Consider the following 19,862-nt stretch of genomic DNA (forward strand, 5'->3'; position numbering starts at 1 on the left):
CAGTAAATATTGGTCATGTATTGTTTGTTTATAACACCTAGGATCCTGTTTATAATACTGGATCTTGATTGTGCTCAACCCAGTACAAATACAAACTCAGATACAGTCACTGCTCCAAAGAGTTTATACTTTAAAGATAGTTTTCAAACGGTATTTTAATGTGATGGTTTTCTACAATTATTTGTGGAGGGTGGTTTTGTTGGGAGCAAATTCATTGGATAGGAAGGGCAGAGGTAAAAAAAAAAAAAGAAAGGGGAATACAGAGAGTGAGGCAGAAGTAGAAAGATTGTGAGGAAGGGCAGAAGAAATGAACAGAATCATTGAAATGAAAAGACTATCCAGAGTGACTGTTGTAAAAACCACTCAGGCACTGATGGCATCATCACTGTTCACAGCTCCCCATTACTGCAGTTTTCAGCTCCTGCCATCTCAGCTGCAGGCTGGACTCCTCTCTGGTTCCCCTTTCTCACCAGGTCACCTTCATATCTTCTTCCATGCTACCCCTTATGCAAATACCATAATGCCTGACAAACCACTATTTCTTCAAATCCTTTATCAAGTCATACTTTTCCCCTACTACCTACAGAAAACAGCCAACAGTGTATGAGCCAGGGGATTTTGTAATATCACTTTTATTTACATACTTCATTGAAAAATGTGTCACCAATCTACATACAGCTTATTTCCCATTCCTTTCAATTGTGTGGTACACCCACATCTTTACTCTACATGGTGCTCCAATATTCACACAATATGAAGTAGTCTGTTGGAACAGGCTTTGACACAGTATGGCATAAACCCTAAAATGGTTGTAGTCTTTGATTTGGACATAAGGGAGATCTTTTCCCCCATATTTATTTATATTACATTACACTTTTCCACATTCAAGGCATGACTAAAGACAACAGGCAAGCTTTTAAATAAACGGACAAACTTTCCATTTCTAGAATATTTGGTTGAAATTTATATACCTATTTAGAACTGCTGCTTAACAGTGGTTGTCATTTTGTTACTCTTCATAATATTTGGTTGACATTGCTTTAGAATAACAAAAAGAAACTGAAAAAAGATGGCCACATTAACAATACTCTAATATTCAAAAAATAGTCCAGTAGCCTACCATAATTAACAATGAAATTGAGCTGGAGATGTGGCCAGTTCTTGTTCAGTCTTTTTTGTTGTTGTTGTTGTTGTTAAATAAAAGTTGGCTTTTTCTTCCATTAAATTCAAGGTTACCTTTGCTTACAAGTGCGCCTATATTTTCTGAATGAAAAAAATATTAAAGAAGAACTCTGTGGACATCCAAAGGGTTGAATAAGGTCCTGAATATTTAAGGCCAGCATGGGGTATCTGCTCTCATACCAAATAGTACACTACAATAAATCCTACTGAGGTTAGCAGATTTCTAAAATATGGAACAACTTTTTTACAATCTGGCCCATACGATTTTTATTGTAGTAGAAGTTAATAGTACACAAAATGAAAGGACACAGGACTTGCTGAAAAACACTTAGTAAGTTAACAGATAAAAATCAAAATGTACTCATCTAACTCTGCAAGCAAAGGAAAATAATTCAAAATTAACTATAAATATAAAGGAACGATAACATAAGTTTCTTTGTGAGGAAAATGATTTTTAAGACAGTCACAAGTGAATGCAAGATCAGCTCCGATGTAACACAATTGGTAATTCATAAACTACACATATATTATTAACAATGGTGAATTTCAACTCTCTAATTTTGATTTTAGATTAATAGGATACTGTAGTTTAATCTGAGTACTGTCATGGATTTTAGCATTTTAAAAGTATCTTTGACCTCTTTTGAATAGTTTACCAATGGCAACGAGAGAAGTTAAATTCTAGTTGATATGATGAGACGTTTTCGTGGCCTTTATTTATTTCAGATGCCATGACAATATCCAAGCCTTCCGTATCTAGAAAATCAATAATTTCAGTATTTCAATTTTGGGAACAAAGTTACATATATCTATAATATCCAGTCCATATTTAATAAACTTTTTTAATTCTTATTTGTGTATCATACAACATCTGCACCATTTAAAATGTCTAGTAGAGATGAAAAGCATTTTTCATTCTAATCTACCATATTCAGACACTTATAACAGCGAGATTTACAATTTTGGTCTAAAGTTCTCTATCCAAAAGTAAATTCTTTAAGAAAATGTAAGCTGTCTTTTCAACCATTCTGGAGTTGTCAGAATGCATTAATTAAAACAAACACACACACACAAACAAAAAAACACCGCATTTTTATCAAAGTTATATTATTGGAAACATCCATTTGAAAAGAGTTTTCAGCATCCACAGATGAAGACTAACATTACAAATCAATTATTTTCTCAAACTATTACTTTGCCATTATGGAAGAAAAACATTTAAACCTTCTAAAATCCATTGTAATATATCAAAGACAGTAACAGAGAGATTCTATCCACCTTTGTGTGCCTGCAACATGTTGAGAAGTGGAAGTATGGAATGTGCCCTCCACCCAAGGTCATAATAGCAACACAGAATTTTGGTCTCTACTTTGAGTAGGCAGAACCTCATGGCATGGTACAAATCCACTCTGCCTCCCAAATCAAACTTTTCCATAATTAGCACCATTTAGATCTTAAGACCTCATATCAAGCCAGAAGAAGGCAATGAAGTCTTCTATTTTTTTTAATGTATTAGTTCAGGCCCATATTTAGTGATCTTTGTTCTAGAAATAAGAGAGTGTTAGGGTACTAAAGTTCCTTTCCTTCATAACAAACAATTTGGTTTTATTCCTGTTTGTGATGAGCCTTCCTGGGTACATAAAAACAGAAATAAAGGCCACACTCTGTATTGGTATCATTGGGAAGTAAGTCCATTGAAGTAAGTGGTATCACATCAGTGTAAAACTTATATAAAATTAGAGTGAGACCTACTTGCTTTATAATATAAATGGAAACATATTATAGAGCTGAGGTTCTGTACTACTCTACTGAAAAAAGTATTTTTAACACTGAATCTTACTTACTATTGTAACATTCTTTTGATGCCATCTCTTTGCTAATCTTCATTTCCTTCATTCTGGTTTTCATGTCAGCAGAGTCACATGTCTCAATCGTTGCTTTTGGAGGCAGATTTTCAGTAAGTCTTTCTAAGACAATGGTGTTGCATGTCTTATTCAAAAACTGCATAAATACATTTTTATCACACTCAAGTTCATCTTTTGCAGTATTTTTATCATTCCTATATGAACTGAGTTTCTTCCTGAACCGTTTTCTAAAATATGTCTTGTTGATACAACTTCTTGAAACCGCACCAACATTTTCATGTTGCAGATTTGGTGTTTGCTGCTGGGGATTCTCTTTTTCAGCTAGCAAGAAAGTGCTTTCAGTAAAGATATGTTTTTGTTCAGAAATTGGCAGAAGCCATGATGTCTGAGCTTTACCTTGAAGTTGTGAGCCTGGCTCAGTTGGTTCTGTACTGTCAATTCCAACAAGGCAGCATGTATTTTTACTGTAGACAGCATAACCATCTGCCACCAAGTTATCTGCTAGATTATTCTGCTCACACAGAATGTCTACCTCTAGTTTCATTCCAGAACCATATTGCTTAAACTGAAAAAGCAAGCCTTGTTTACTTAGAAATTCCTGAAACAAAAGTTTAGCTTCATCACTCCAGTGTTTTCCTTTAGCAGGAATCACACCAGATAAGGAGCAAGAGTAAGATAATCGAGGTAAACAAGTAAGTTCTTCAGGAACAACTTTCAGTTTATCAATATCTGAGTAGGGAATATAAGCAAGAAAGCCATAATCAATAAACATAAGAACAACAGACTGATCTGAAACTTCAGAAACTTCTACCCTGTTCCACTGTGCTTCCAACCCAAACTTGACTAAACAACTTGTACCAGGAGTCACAAGATCCCATGGCAAACTAGGCAAATTTTCAGGAAGGTCAGAAAGTAGCACAAATAAGGTTTTCATAGTGTCAAGTAAGTCTTCTAATTGAATGCAGAAATGTGAAGGATCAGTAACTGTAGTTGCAAATCCAGGGTATTGATTACCACTTTGGAGAAGTGCCCATGTAACTGAATTTATTCTAAAAGACAGTATAGATGTCTTGGAACACACATTAATTGCACTTTCTGAACAATTAATTTTGTTGATCTTGCTTTGCCCACAGATCTGATTCAAATATTCCAAAAGCAAAATCCCATCTACTAAGATATCCACTTCCCAGATACAAGAAGATTGCAAGTATCTCAGAAATCGGAACTTTACTTCACGATGTGCAATTGCATTTACCACACAGTCATAGGACATATCACCTGAATTTTCAATCGAAATCCATTTACATGATATAGCTTGTTTAGGAATGCTCCTGATTTCATTACTGAGCATTTTTGTTTTGTGCAAGGATACCACTTCACATCTACCACGATCCATGAAGAAAACTAACGTTTTCTTGTCACTAACAAGTTGCTTCACTTCTGATCTGTACCACTTCAAGGTTCTTTTAGATTTTGTCAAGCATTCCAATCCTTCTTGAATATTTTCTACTGCAATCAAAGAGTTTCTTTTTGCTTCTTTGGCAACCATTACATTTAAATCTGAAAATACTTGCACATTTTTCATTAATTTTATGTAGAAATTTCCACATTTTGAAATCTGAATAATTTCTGCTCTTTCTAGTTGTCCAGGATTCAGATCTTGGTTAGGGATTTTAGAGAGAATTTCAGAAGTGTTTTTAGTTTCAACAGCCTTGTATTTATTCCGAGCTCTAGATGTCTTTGTTAGTTCTTTATGTTCAGGATCTGCATTTGTGACTGGAAGTTCTTGTTCTGTTTTAGTTTCCATATTTAGCATTGGAATGTTTTGTAAACCTAAGCTGGCATGTCTCTGCATTAACTCATTAACCATAGACTTTCCATCACAAATTAGATCTACCTCCCACTGTTGTTCATGTTGTTGCAAAAACACACAAGTGATTTGTTTATTATTTACTTTTCTGGAAAAGTAGAACATATCATTGCTATTCCAGCTTCCATCAGGATGAGTGCTTTTTACTCTACTAAGGAAACAATGGATACTGAGCCTAGGCAAAGTTAAGAACTTTCCTTTAATTTTATAAAGTTTTGAGGAACTCACAACGGCTGTATTACCATAGTCAATGAACTCTACCTCATAGGAGTTTCCTGATGTAACAGTTTTAATAACTGCTCTGTATAAGAAACTATCAACTGCATATTCTGCTAAAACAAGATTCCCTGCCACAAGTTCACTCGGGTCATTTTGATGGTCTACATTTATTTTTCCAGCATTTAGTTCTTCTTCAAGTTGAATGACTATGTTTTCATCCTCTGCAAGTTGAATATAGAAACTACAGGGGTTATTTATATTAGAAATGTACCCTGCTAACTGAGAATTCAGCTCAATATTATGTGGAGGAAGATTGATGTATTTGGGTCTATTTAATCTACCTTCTTGTTGGCCTAGTTTGTTGGTGCAATATTCAGTCATGTCTTCAGGGATTTCCTGCAAATTGAACACAGGGCAAAGTAGGGATTCAGGAGTAAGTTTTCCATCTGCGTTTTTCTTGGTGTGTTCTGAAGATACATTCACATTTTTATAAACTAGCTCTTTATTCCCATGGAATATCAGTGGTTTAAAGGGGATATTATACAATTTTTCTGAAAAAAACACAGGTTGTTCTTTATTCTCAAAATCCTCTTGAAAATAAGTTTGAGAAGATATATCATGTACTTGAGTTATTTTAGATTTCAAGGCAATTCTCTCAATATTTTTAACTTTTGTTTTATTACCTTTATAAGGCTTTGCTTTGTGCACCTTACTGTTTTCAACAGACTGTTCTGTACAACTTTTCATATTCCGCAATTCTTCTGTGTACTTTTTCCCATTTTCAGACAATAATTGTAGAATTTTCTGATTGATCTGGATATGTCCATCATACAGCTCCACACCAATCTGAGCATCTGACTCTCTGGATACTACTACTGCCTTCAGTGGTTTACCCAGGAAATTCTTCTCAAACCATTTATTGACCTCAGCTGGAATTTCTCTTTCTCTAAGATCTGACAGATAACATTTAATGGCTTGCATGGGTGTTAATAGCAAATCTGTGGCATGATTGGGAATAGGCATCAGTTTGTCTCTCTCTATCATCTGTTTATTCCCAAAGTCCACAAAGTAGGCTAGTACATAAGACGATGATCCCATGGAAGATGCCAAAGCTCTGTAAAAGAGACCATCTTCAAAATATTTGGCTATGCATAATCGTATTTTGCTTGGGTCATATTCTGAACTGTTTGGAATGCTACTAATCTCTGCAATCTTATTCATCAATTTCTCTATAATTTCAGTGTTACGATTAAGCTGGCAATAAAATTTTGCTGGGCTGTATACATGTGTTATATATACTTCCTCTTCACTTCCAATTTTTATATTAAAAGAGGAGTAGCAAAAACTATACAGAAAAACTGATGGTTTAAGTACTTCTGTGAATCTATTAAGTTGGGACTGGCTATGGTCCATGAGAAACTGCTGTGCATCAATAAATGGAGTCTGTAAATCAACCAAGTTATACAAGCAGTTAGGTCTTATGAGAATTAGAGCATAAATGACACAAGTAAATAGCCCACTGCAAGCAGAAATGAAGTTTTCAAAATCCCTACATGTCTCTTTAGTCCAAATGAATGGGTAAATCTGTGAGGATTCATTTATGACCTTAAGACTACATCTAAATGCTTGACTTTCCAAAGCTAGAAAGTCTGGAAGAATAGCTTGAAGATCCTTAAGTAGAACTCTTTCCTGATTACCATAGTCTACAAATATCACATCAGCTTCATTTTTGGATACTTGTTTCAGAACAGTCGCTCTGTACCACTTCCCATCCTTGGAGTGTTTTGCAACACAGGCAATCTGTCCAGTTCTATAAGGATTGTTATGCACTTCATAATAACTCTGAATTTGCTCCATTAAATTCATTAGTTCTGGTAATTTGCTTTGCAACTGACATAAAAAATAAGATGGAGAAATAATATGAGAACATTTGACATCAAGAACTGTTCCTGGTTTAAATGACAACTCTTTGTAAGAGCTAATAGGGTCACTTTTCCCAGATATTACACAGTGCTTTTTGGAAAGAGTACTTTCCCAACTTGGCAAAGATTCAAGAGACTCTCTTCCCACAGAAAAAGAGTTTAATAACTGTTTGTTTTGATAGATATTTCTCACTGCTGATACTTTACTTTTAGGTATAATGAATGCACCTGGTGTGTTTATATATTTTTTAATTTTCTTTTTTGAATTTAGGCCTTTGGAATTTTTCACAAAATTCAAAAGAGAATCTGGTTTCACTTCCCAATACTCAGCATATCCAGCTTGAACCATAAGTGTGACAACATCTATTTGTTCCAAGCCATTCAGAAACTGTGCATTAACAATGTACTTACCATTTTGCTTTGCAATGACATAAAACAAGAGTGATTTGTCAAATACAACTTTTTTAAAGAAATCCGTTTCTTTTTTAACCCATATATCCTCAATGGGAAATGCATGAGCAAGTGAACAATGCATGGCAAGTGCTGGTAATTTACAGAACTCTGGAAGCAAAATTTTCACATCATGAAAGGGTATGGTATCTGTATTTCCAAAATCCAAAAAATAAACGTTAATGTTTACATCTCCAACCTCAGTGATAAGTGCCCGATAAAACTCCTTGTCTTTGCTGAACCGGGCACAGCAGAGTAAACCAAGCTTTGGATTTTCCACAATCTTATCATAAATTCCATATCTGTTATAAACCTCTGCAATATTTTTCATCAAGGCTTGAAACTCATTGTTATAGTCATCAGTTTGAATCCAAAAGTTTGATGGATTCAACACGTACTCAACAAAACCAACATTAACAGAATCTATTTTCATTTCTACTGTTTTGCAAGATATTGATAAAGGGTCCTTTTCAATTAAGCAGTTTCCTACTTGTTCTGTGTTCCCAATAAAGCTCTCAACTGAAACACAGATCTCTTCATAAGCTTTGATGTTTCCAAGTGTATTAGTGACAGTTGTTTTAGAAACTAGGAAACCTGCTTCAGCTACCTCATTCATCTGTTGTGGATATTTAGCATTAACATCAGATTCTTGAGTATGTAATGTAACATAATACAAACATTCATTGGCATTGAATAAATCAATGCTGGCATACACAGCACTCTGCCCTAGCAAGGCCCATTTAAATTCTTTCAGTTGAGAATTTCTTACAGCTTCACTCTGATCATTGAAACATGACAGCGCACACTGAAATGAAATCATAGGTAAGGAAGTGAATTTGGGATGAAGTTTCAGAACATGATTGGAAGGAACAGCTTCACTGTTGCCAAAATCCATGAACCAAACCTTTACTTGGCCATCAGAGAGGAGCTGCTGTATCACTCCCCGGTGCCACTGTCCTTTTTGTCTTTTTGCAGCACAGAGAGTTCCAAAACTATCACAAGATGGAATATTTTCCCTACTGAGAGCTTCATAATGCAAAGTCATTGCTGTGGTCATGTCTTCTAGCCTTTTCTGCCATTTTAGTATCTGACAATAAAATTTGCTTGGACTGATTGCAACAGTAATTTTTAACTTCTCTATACTGCCAATAGATAAAGAAGGCAGGAATCTATCCAGAATTGTCTGAATTGGTAGATTTTCAGCATTGCTGAAAGAGGATATATCTGGCTTTGTGTATTTCTGTTGCAGCAAATCTGGCATTTGTTTGCAAAGGAGCTGTTGGGGTAATTCTTTTAACATTTCTACAATAAGATGAAATGAATCTCTATCAACAAGTTTTCCTAACTGCAGTTCAAGAACATCACTAGTGACTTTTGGTACTTCAAGGAGAAACAACTGGCATGGTAAAATTGCTTGAACGTGACCTTTAATCTGTAATCCTATTAGAGAAGAAAAATAATTTATAGCTTTTGGACCCCAATTTTCTCCAAATGGAAGTATGTTCGCAAATACACCACACACTACTTTTGGAGGCAGCTGGAACAATTCACCACAAGCAGAAGCAACATGCATTTCATTAACTTTTAGCACTTCTCCAATGTCTATGAGAAACACTTTACAGATTTCTTCTTTCTTTTCCAGAACTCTTCCTCTATGCCATTCTCCATTTGTGTCCTCCACCAAACAAAACTCGCCAATACCAATGCTTTCCTTTACTTTGGATACATGTTGTATTTCCTTTTGCAATATGTGGTAATCGAAGTCACATTCGGCCTTATATTTGCCCTGAAATGTCACGAGCACTTCCTTTGGGTGGCACTGTATGTGAGTTATTTTCAGATCCATGTCTAAAAATTTTGGTGATGGAAACAAAGAATCCATTGTCTACAAAACAAAAATAAGACCTGTTTTGATAATCCTCCAGTTTTCATTTCACTTTTTCACATTACAGTAAAACTTGTGTTATCCGGCACGCTTGGGGATTAGGGCGTTATGGGTTATCTAAAAATTCCGATTATCTGACGGTCCCATCAACCAAAGAAAAACCAATGAACAATAATAGTAAAACTAAAGTTAATACTGGTAGTTTTGTAGTGTGAGGCAGTTGGTCTCACATTTCTATTTTGAGTTAAAGATGATTAGTACTTCTTAAATAAAAAATTATTAAGCCAATCATGGCAAACCAAGCCAGATCTGTGCGCCTGAAGATATGACAGTATTGTGGCTGGGGACAATGCTGGTTAAAGTTTTCTGGTTAACAGAATGCTGGATAACAAAGGTTTCACTGTAATAGTATTCAATTCCTTAAAATAATTTGTATTCAGTATATCTTTAACAGTGCATTGTCCACAAACAAATACTTTAAATAAATTTTTAGTGGTTTTAATTCTAATTTTTCCCACTTATCTGGGTACATTTTTCCACTTACCTGGGTACATCAAATGTTATCTGCATATATTCCTCATAAACTAAGAGTGTATCCTGGGACTCACTATTAAGCTTTGACTGGCTTTATCACCTTACATGGAGTAATCCATACGGTCCTCAAATATACACAAATCCCTTATCTCTATTCATTTTATATGTATTTGCAAAACAAGAACACAAGAGATTTAGTATTTCTGTCATTCATGCTGTTTCAGCTAATCCTGCAACTGGACTGCCTTTCACTTTGCAGGTAGTCTGAAGACATTCCAGGGATTTAACAAAGACACACGAGCTAAACATCACACACCTGACAGCTCATCTGAAGTTTTGACTCTGTTGAGAAGACAAATCACAAAGATTCAGTGCTCTATTTTAACAGTTTTATTATTTTCACTGAGGTGTGGGGCCACTTTTCTCTTCCACATCTAGATATTATTTTATTTGAGGGTTTTTTTATTTCCCTAAGACACATCTCTTTCCCTTTCCTCTTCCCCATTCTCCTTCAGGAGGATTGATCTGTGGTTCTGTGAAGTAGTACTTACCTCTTTTGATGGAATTATAGCTTTTAGTATAGCTGCAGATGTGTTATTCTTTATAATGTACTTCACATGTCTTTTTAGAAAAATAACTAGAAGTAAACGAAGAAAAAAGTTTTATGTAAATTATATGCTAAATGTCTCTTTTACTGTGCTTACTTGTAACATTTTGTAACAGTGGATTTTATTAGAAACACTATTTTCACATTACTTTTAAACAAAATGTCCTGATCTACATTTAACAAAGTCTCTGAGGTTCAGACTGAGTACAGCATTATTCAAATTCAGTGCAACTGATCAGACTTCACATTCTTTGAGTATCATGTCCAAGCAGTTTCATACCCCCATCACATACCTATATGCTAAATGTGATATTCCAGTTAATAATTAATGACAGACTGTCAAACACATTTATTTGCCCACTGTCCAAGAGCAAGCTGGTAGGAATCAATCCGTCAAATTTACATTTAAAAAAACATGTATTGCTAGCCCTCGAGGAAAAATGAAACACAAGAATGTCCATACCAGCAGTTCATCTGACCTGGTATCCTGTCTGCTGACAAAAGACAATGCCAGATACTTGAGAAGTAACAAACAAAATATGGCAATTATTGAGTGATCAATTCTTTGCCATTCATTACCAGCTTCTGATAACCAGAGATTTAAGATTAGTGATAGAAATGTAGCCATGTTAGTCAGGTGTAGCTGAAACAAAAAACAGGACTATGTAGCACTTTAAGACTAACAAGATGGTTTACTAGGTGATGAGCTTTCGTGGGCCAGACCCACTTCCTTAGATCAAATAGTGGAAGAACATTGTCACAACCATATATACCAAAGGATACAATTTTAAAAAATGAACACACATGAAAAGGACAAATCAAATTTCAGAACAGAAGTGGGATGGGGGGGACAGTCCTGTCTGCTGCAAACAGGGGTTGGTGCCAGACCAACCCCTGTTTGCAGCAGTCAGGGCAGGCTACGGACAAGGACTGCTCAGACAGCAGCCCCTATTCGTAGCTATCCCTAGCTGCCGTGAACAGGGGATGGTGAAGGAGCAGCCTCCGTTCACAGCTGTCAGGGCTGGCTGCAGGAAGGGGCTTCTCAGGCAGCAGCCTCTACCCATGGCCATCCCTGACTGCTGCAAACAGGGCAGGGCCTGACTGACTGGGAGGGGCTGACAGGGGCTAGGGGGGGAGGGGAGGAGAGCTGATTAATCACCTGTGAAGCAGTGTGCTGCACAGCTTAGAGCAGTGGTCACCAACCAGTACATCAGGATCTACTGGTAGATCTTGGAGCCTCAGACAGGTGATCTTGACTAGTTTGGCCAAGAGGCTATCAAGTGCGGGCACTTCAGCTTCACCGCACAGCTGCACATCTCCTGCCCTTTGTCTTGGAACGACCCTTCCCTGGGAGCCTCCTGCTTGCAGTACAGAGCAGGGAAAGGAGAAGAGGGGTGCTTATGTCAGGGTGCCCCCCCCTCTCCTCCTGTATTCTATCTCCACAGAGCAGAGAGGGAGCACAACAGGGCTTGGGATGGAGGGAGTTTGCTGGTTGCTTTTGACAGTGGTGCAGGGCTAGGGCAGGGGTGAGCTTGCATTAGCCTCACTGCACCACCACCCAGGAGCCACCTGTGGTAAGCAGTGTCCAGCTGGAGACAGCGCCAATCCTCTGCCCCAGTCATGAAACCCCGCCTGTGCCCCAAACTCCTGCCACAGGCTCAGTTCAGAGCTCCTCTCACACTCCAAATCACTTAGTCCAAGGCCAGAGCCTGCATCCCAATCCTCTGCCCCTGCCTGATGAAAGGGAGGGAGAATAGAGGTGGAAGGGAGGGAGGGAGGATGGAGTGAGCAGGGGCAGGTCCTCGGAGAAGAGGCACGAAGGAGGTGGGGCAAGGGTATTTGGGTGTGAGGTAGATCTTGGATTGCACTTAAATTCAAAAAGTGATCCTATGCCGAAAAAGTTGGAGACCCCTGGCTTAGAGAGAACACTGGTTAGGTCTATCAATGGCTATTAAGCATGATGGGTTGGAATGATGTCCCTAGCCTCAGTCAGAGGCTGGAAATGGATGACAGGAGAAGGATCACATGATGATTACCTGTTCTGTTCACTCCCTCTGGGGCACCTGGCATTGGACACTGTTGGAAGACCAGATACAGGGCTGGATGGACCTTTGGTCTGACCTAGTATGGCCATTCTTATGTTTTTATGTTCCTATGTATGAAAGCTTACTGTGAAGGGATTTCACAAAACTGGGTGAGTGGTCAACAAAATGGTATATGAAGTTTGGTACTGATAAATGCTAAGTAATGTACATTGCAAAACACAATTCCAAGTATAGGCACAAAATGTCATGCTCTAAATTAGCTGTTTTCAAGAATGAGATATTGCAGTCATTGGTATGGTTCTCTGAAAACATTCACTTTATGAGCACATGCGGTTAAAAACGCTAGCCAGAAGCTAAGACTAAAAATATCATAATTCCATTATAAAATCTACAGCACATTCATGGTCAATCCATGTTACCAGAGGCTGCTTGAAGACCAAAATGTATAACTGTTCAAAAAAGAATCTAACTTATACAGTTTATTGTCCTTATTTACATAATAAGAGTTGACTGCTGTAAGGGACAGAAATATTCAGGAACAAGGTAGGAAGTATGAGAAATAAGCAATAGAAGGGTTCAGTGAGAGAGAAGGGGAAAAAGAAGACAGATGGGAAAGATGCAAGAAGAAAAACTGTGCAGAAGGCTTACAAAACATTGAGCTATCTCCATGGTCCAGAAACTGTTAAGAATACAAGACTGAACTTAGTCCCTCATGGTGACTGGGTATGGAGAAAATGCACTTCAGTTCCAAGAGGAAGAAGCAAAGTTGTCTGTGTAGCAACCCTCGCATGAAACAGAAATATCAGAATTTAAGAGTTCTAGACCACAGGTTCTAAACTTTTTCCCCTTTTTGCTGTGCATCTATTTCTAATCATCAGTATTTCACAGCAGCTGGTGTCCAAGAGTGATTCCCAGACAAGATGCCACCCTGAACCTCAGCCCGTGAACATCTCTTGCCTGCTCCAGGCAGTTGACTGCAGCAGAACACAAAAGCTCAGCTGCAGCTTTCTCCTCATGTCCATGACTCACTCACAGACCACAGGCTCTTCCAGCCTTGGCATAATCCCTTGCATGCAGGCACAAGACCCTGAATGGCCAGAAAGGAACTACCCCCCCACACAGTGACTAAAATGCCTCTCCCCCACCTCCTGTGAAAGAAGCAGCTAAACCCAGGGGCAATGTTTAGGGGACACCAAGGGAAATGTGCCCCCATGTCATGGGCAGGAGGGGCCAGGAGTAAGGATGTTAAATATCGGTTAATTTACTAGTCGAGTACTCGATGGAATTTCCATCGACTGCTCGACTAATCTATAGGCATTTCCGCATTCCTCTTCTGAAATGTACAAAAGCCCCGGCTGGGGCTCTTGTACATTTCAAAGGAGGAATGCAGAATATGGCATGCAGCCCGGGGGCTGCACACAGGCATGCCAACTTTGAAATGTACAAGAGTCCCCAGCAGGGGCTCTTGTGCATTTCAAAGTGCAAGCATGCTCATGGAGCCCGCGGTCAGCAGGGCACTCAGACCCCGAGCTCCATTTTGCACTGCTCATTTGAAATGCCATACAATGCAACTTATTCCAGACTATATGCAGCATTTCATCAGAACCCAGGATCAGCTGGGACTCCCAGCTGAACGAAGGTTCCGCAGAGAATTTCCCAGAACCCGGGATCAGCTGATCCTGGGTTCCATGGAAATGCGGCGTGGAGCCCTAGCTCAGCTAGGGAGTCTCTAGCTGACCCCGGGCTCCATGCAATGCTGCTGCTTTGAAACACCGTCTCGGCATTTCAAAGGGGTCAGCACCGCACAGTTGATCCTAGGCTCAGCTGTGCAGTGCTGCCGCTTTGAAATTCCCCCCTCCCCTCCCCATTTTGCTGCCTCTAATAGAGGCAGCAAAGGGGGGTGGGGAATCGACTTGCTGACTGACTATCTGTAAGCATTTGCTTACTGGATAACTGTCTAGTCCTTAACATCCTTAGCCAGGGGTCAGCAGCTGATGGGACCAGAGCCTCTGGGCATCCGGGGGACAGCTGGTGCTGGCAGCAGGGTTCAGCCTTCCTGCACTAACTGGTAGCAGTAGGGGAAAGAAAAGTGTTGTGGCTCTAGCTCCCTCTGCTCTCCTAGTTCATTGCTCAGGGGAGGTTGTGGGTGAGACCATCCCTGCACTCACCAGTGCAAAGCTGAGCAGTATGCCCTGGAGCAGACTGTCCCCTGGGCTGCACCGTTTAGGTTAGGGATTTGGGAAGGAGGTGGGGATGAGTGGAGCAAAAGTAGGAAAGGAAGGGTACCTGTGTTGGAGCGCGCTGCCCTTCCCCAGAGCTAGGGTTGGCAGTAACGCAGCCAGTGGCCCAGCATGACTCCCTATGCCGGTCACTCCTGCCCTCTAGGACAAGTGTGCAGCCCCTCGCAGCTGCAGGGCAGAACTGCTATGGGCCCTTCGCAGCGCTGCCTGCCGCGAAAGCCCCCTTAAAGGTCAGGCACGTGCTGCTGCTCCTGCGGTCAACAGGGACTACGTCGGGCTCGTCCGCAAAGGGCGGTGGGGAAGATACACCAACCCACAAGCGTTGAAAGTTTTCTCCTGGGGGGGGGGGGAGGTAAGTAGGGGGTGCGTGCCCCCCCCCCCAGTTCTCCTGCCCAAGGCCCAGGCCAGCCCCCTCCTCCACCAGGCCGCGCCTCCCCTCGCCCCTGCCCAGCCCGTCTCCTCCCCCAGCTGCGACCGTCTGGGGGACTCGTGGGAAGAAGCCGCCGCCCCACGACTCCCCCCGCCCCGCTGCAGGCCGGGCCCCAGTTTGGGGGCGGGCTCCGGCGGCTGCTCCCTTACCCGGAGTCGGACGGGCGCTAACGGCCGCTCGGGGCGCCTGAGGCACAGCGGGAGATCGGCCGGCGGACTCCACCCAGAGGCAGCAACATGGCGCCGCGCCGGCCAGCCGCGGCTGTGCTGGGCGCATGCGCTGTAGGCCGCGCGGGAAGCGAGGCAGGAGGAGCCGCTTCCTCTCGCTGCGGTGGGGCTCGGCTGATGCTGGGCCACGGGCCAGCTGAGCCTCGCCCTCTCCACGCACCGGGGCCAGCCGTGGGGGGCGTGGTCTGGCTGGCAGGGCTCCCCAGAACCCTTCACCAGGCCCTTCTCCAGAGTGAGGACAGGCTAATACCCAGCCCCTCTGGAAACCCACCTGTAAAACGTGCTGCCCTGCTCCTGCAAGCCCCTCTTGCCACAGTGTCCCCTGCCAGCTGCCCTCTTGGGTCCACATGGGCAGCTCCATCTTCTTCCCAGTAATGAGCAGAATCAAAGCGGCTCCAAAACAGACAGGCTCTCTCAGCATCTAATGAGGCGGCCTCACCCTTGCAGGAATAGGGAGCTAGCCCACAACATCTGTGAGGGGCTGCTATTTGGTGCCAAAATGAATGGGATGAATTAATGTGGGAATCATAGTTTAAAAGCATGTGGCCCTCACCGTTGCTGGTTTTACTGTCACAGCTAGTCAGGGGTCGTGGTGGATAATAAAAAGCTAGTCCTGGCAAGCTTGGGTGAAATTAAAACTTTCTGTGCAATGAATGGAAATATTCCTATTAGAAAATTATTAGTAGTATAGGATTGGGAAAGAGAAGGGACTATTTGGTCTTGATGTTCTATGTTTTGTCCAAATCAGAGGCACGATCATGCCAACCTGGAGTTACTTCTCTTTAAAACTCATGGCTTTTATGGTTTTTGTATTTAAAACATTCATGATAGCAAAGTTCAAATATTTTGTATCAATAATTCAATTCCTTAACATAAATGTTTCTAAATGACCATCACTCAGCTGCCTAAAAGGATGGAAATGTATGTGTCTAGCATTACTTCATAGTATGACAGTTATTAAATTTGCCTCATTATATGATCATTAATAAACTTGTCCCCTTTCTATATTTTTCCTGTTTTTGCAGGAAAGACAATCCATCATATATGAGCATTTTGAACATGTCTCCTATGCAGTCTTGTTAGTAGTACATGGTGCATTAATGTCCAGGAAGGAGATGTTTACATTTAATCTTTCAGGATAGAGAAACTCACTAACTCTTGGCTAGACACCAAATTCTAGCCCTCATTTACTTCTAAGTGTTGTACCAACCTGGAAATGCCTTTGTACTGCCATGGAGATGTCAATTATTTAGGTGTGTGAAGTCATGCCACTTTCCAAGAAGCTACTGTAGCAGTATCCCTGATGGGGTCAGTGGTTGGTTTTTTAAGCAGCTTAAAAGGGATGAAGTATTTTTAAATGCCTATATGAATGAATGGCAATGAAAGCTGTAAAATATGTACTAAGGTCTGATGCAAATGAATAATAGCATTTCCAAATAAAACTAAAACATCTGGGCTAGATTCACAAAAAAGACTTAGGTACCCAATTGCTACTTTAGGTGCCTAAATCCCAGAATTAAACCTTTCTGAGATTCACAGAAACCCCATTTAGCTGCCACCTAACCCTGCAAGCACCTAAACTTACTCATTGTCTCCATATTTGCAGGAAAAATTATCTGTGCTCTTATTTTTCTGCCTCCTTCCAAGTGTATTACAACCACACACCACATGATCATAGAATCATAGAATTATAGGACTGGAAGGGACCTCGAGAGGTCATCGAGTCCAGCCCCCCGCCCTCAAGGCAGGACCAAGCTCCGTCTACACCATCCCTGACAGATGGCTATATAACCTGTTCTTAAATATCTCCAGAGAGGGAGATTCCACCACCTCCCTTGGCAATTTATTCCAATATTTGACCACCCTGACAGGAATTTTTTCCTAATGTCCAATCTAAACCTCCCCTGCTGCACTTTAAGCCCATTACTCCTTGTCCTGTCCTCAGAAACCAAGAGGAACAAATTTTCTCCATCCTCCTTGTGACACCCTTTTAGATATTTGAAAACCGCTATCATGTCCCCCCTTAATCTTCTTTTTTCCAAACTAAACAAGCCCAGTTCATGAAGCCTGGCTTCATAGGTCATGTTCTCTAGACCTTTAATCATTCTTGTCGCTCTTCTCTGTACCCTTTCCAATTTCTCCACATCTTTCTTGAACTGTGGCGCCCAGAATTGGACACAGTATTCCAGCTGAGGCCTAACTAGTGCAGAGTAGAGCGGCAGAATGACTTCACGAGTTTTGCTTACAACACACCTCTTGATACAACCTAGAATCATATTTGCTTTTTTTGCAACAGCATCACACTGTTGACTCATATTCAACTTGTGGTCCACTATGACCCCTAGATCCCTTTCCGCCATGCTCCTTCCTAGACAGTCGCTTCCCATCTTGTATGTATGGAACTGATTGTTCCTTCCTAAGTGGAGCACTTTGCATTTGTCTTTATTAAACTTCATCCTGTTTACCTCTGACCATTTCTCTAACTTGCTAAGGTCATTTTGAATTATGTTCCTATCCTCCAAAGAAGTTGCAACCCCACCCAGTTTGGTATCATCTGCAAACTTAATAAGCGTACTCTCTATCCCAATATCTACATCACTCTCTATCCCAATATCAGACATCCACCTACACTGTGGGCTAAAGTTGAATTAAGCTATGCAACTTCAGCGATGTCAATTGAGTATCTTAAGTCAAAATAGCTTTTGGCTCTGTCTATACATTGTACTCCTCCTAAAATGAGGGTTACCAGGAGTCAGAGTAAGAAGTACTCCAGCTCAACATTATTTTGAAACAATGGCTTGCAGTGTAGACATGTTCTTTGTTATTTCAGAATAACGTCAGTTATTCTGAAATAATGTTGCTGTGTAGACATAGCTGAGTGATTCACAAACGAGGGATAACCATTCCTTCACCTAATTTACCTATGGGCCCTAATCTCCCTAAGGGTATGTCTATTCTACAGAGTTTTTCTGACAAAACCTGAGTTACATCTACACTACAATCGCATTCTTCCGAAAGTAAATCAAAAGAACAGAAAGGTTTTCCTGGTGTTGGTAATCCTCTTTCTATGAGAAAGAAGCCTTTTTCTGAAAGAGTTTTTTCGGAAAAAGGCATGTGTGGACAAGGAAGAGGGAGTTCTTTTGAAAGATGAGGAAAGAGGAAAAAGCACAGGTGCCCTGGTGTCCACTCCATCCATAATAATCACAGCTTAAATGTGAGATAGCATCCATTCAGTGTGGACGCTATCTTTCAAAAAAGTAAATAGCTTTTTTCAATGCGCTTTTGTGTGTGGACGCTCTCTTTCAGAAGAAGTTTTTTCAGAAGATCTCTTCCAAAAAAAAGGTTCTTCCAAAAGAAGCCTGCAGTCTAGACATAACCTAAGGCTGTGTCTACATTGGTGTGATCTTGCGCAAAAGCAACTGCTTTTGCGCCAAAACTTGCTGCCTGTCTACATTGGCCGTGAATTCTTGCGCAAGAACACTGACGTTCCAATGTATGAAATCAGTGCTTCTTGTGCAAGAACTCTGAAGCTCCCGCTCAGGACTAAGCCCTCTTGCGCAAGAGGCCAGTGTAGACAGGCAACATGAATTTCTTGCACAAGAAAGCCCTATGGTTAAAATGGCCATCAGAGCTTTCTTGCGCAAGAGAGCATCAACACTGGCATGGATGTTCTGCGCAAAAGCACATCTCATGTGCAAACGCACATGCCAGTGTAGACGCTCTCTTCTGGAAGAGTTTTTGCACAAGAACTCTTCCGTAAAAGAGTTCTTGCGCAAAATCATGCCAGTGTAGACGTAGCCTAAGTGTTCTCAGATGTTGCCTACTGAATTGGGCTCCTATATGTGAGCTTGCCCAAAACTGGAGAGAGAACGCTCTCTCATAACTTTTTAGGCCAGTAGTTAGGATGCTTGCTAGTTTGTGGAAGGACCTCAGTTCAAATTCCCTTTCCATCTCAGTGTGAAAAGGTATTTTAACTAGTCTCTGTCACTTTTCAGATGAGTGTCCTAACCACAGGATTATAAAATTTACTGATGTGGAAGGGCTTCTTCAGTCTCTTCTGTTTCACTATTGATCAATTCTTTTTTCTTTTAGCAAGGAGCTAGGCCACAGGCCTAGATTCAGAGTCTTCTACCACCACCCTTCTCTGTTAGGTGAGTGTTCTAACCACAAGCCTACAGAGCCATTTTCATATTTATATCTTTCTCTCTTTCCTTCCCTCTAAATGATTCTGTCATGAGACTGAGGGAGTCTAACATCATAATGTGCCATAGCCCAATGGTTAGGGCCTGTACCTAAACAGTAGCAGATCCTTATTCAAGTCACCGCTCCTCATATGGAGGGATAATTTCAGCTGCGGTCTTTCACATCCCAGCTGAGTATCCTACA

At 40.7% G+C, this 19,862-nt stretch overlaps 1 protein-coding gene across 1 annotated transcript; it reads right to left on the reverse strand.

Annotated features, from left to right (window-relative positions):
• Positions 1–402: 402 nt before the first annotated feature.
• On the reverse strand, positions 403–15,703 carry TDRD15 (tudor domain containing 15). The gene is made up of 4 exons (XM_025189095.3): positions 15,399–15,703; positions 10,479–10,564; positions 3,027–9,393; positions 403–1,938 (listed from the first exon to the last, which is right to left on the reverse strand). Exons 1-4 carry the CDS (start codon positions 15,523–15,525, stop codon positions 1,835–1,837), a joined length of 6,684 nt encoding a protein of 2,227 aa, XP_025044880.3. The 5' UTR covers positions 15,526–15,703; the 3' UTR covers positions 403–1,834.
• Positions 15,704–19,862: the final 4,159 nt, after the last annotated feature.

The sequence above is a fragment of the Pelodiscus sinensis genome, chromosome 3 (assembly GCF_052426305.1).
Source record: "Pelodiscus sinensis isolate ZL-2025 chromosome 3, ASM5242630v1, whole genome shotgun sequence".
Lineage (NCBI taxonomy): Eukaryota > Metazoa > Chordata > Testudines > Trionychidae > Pelodiscus > Pelodiscus sinensis.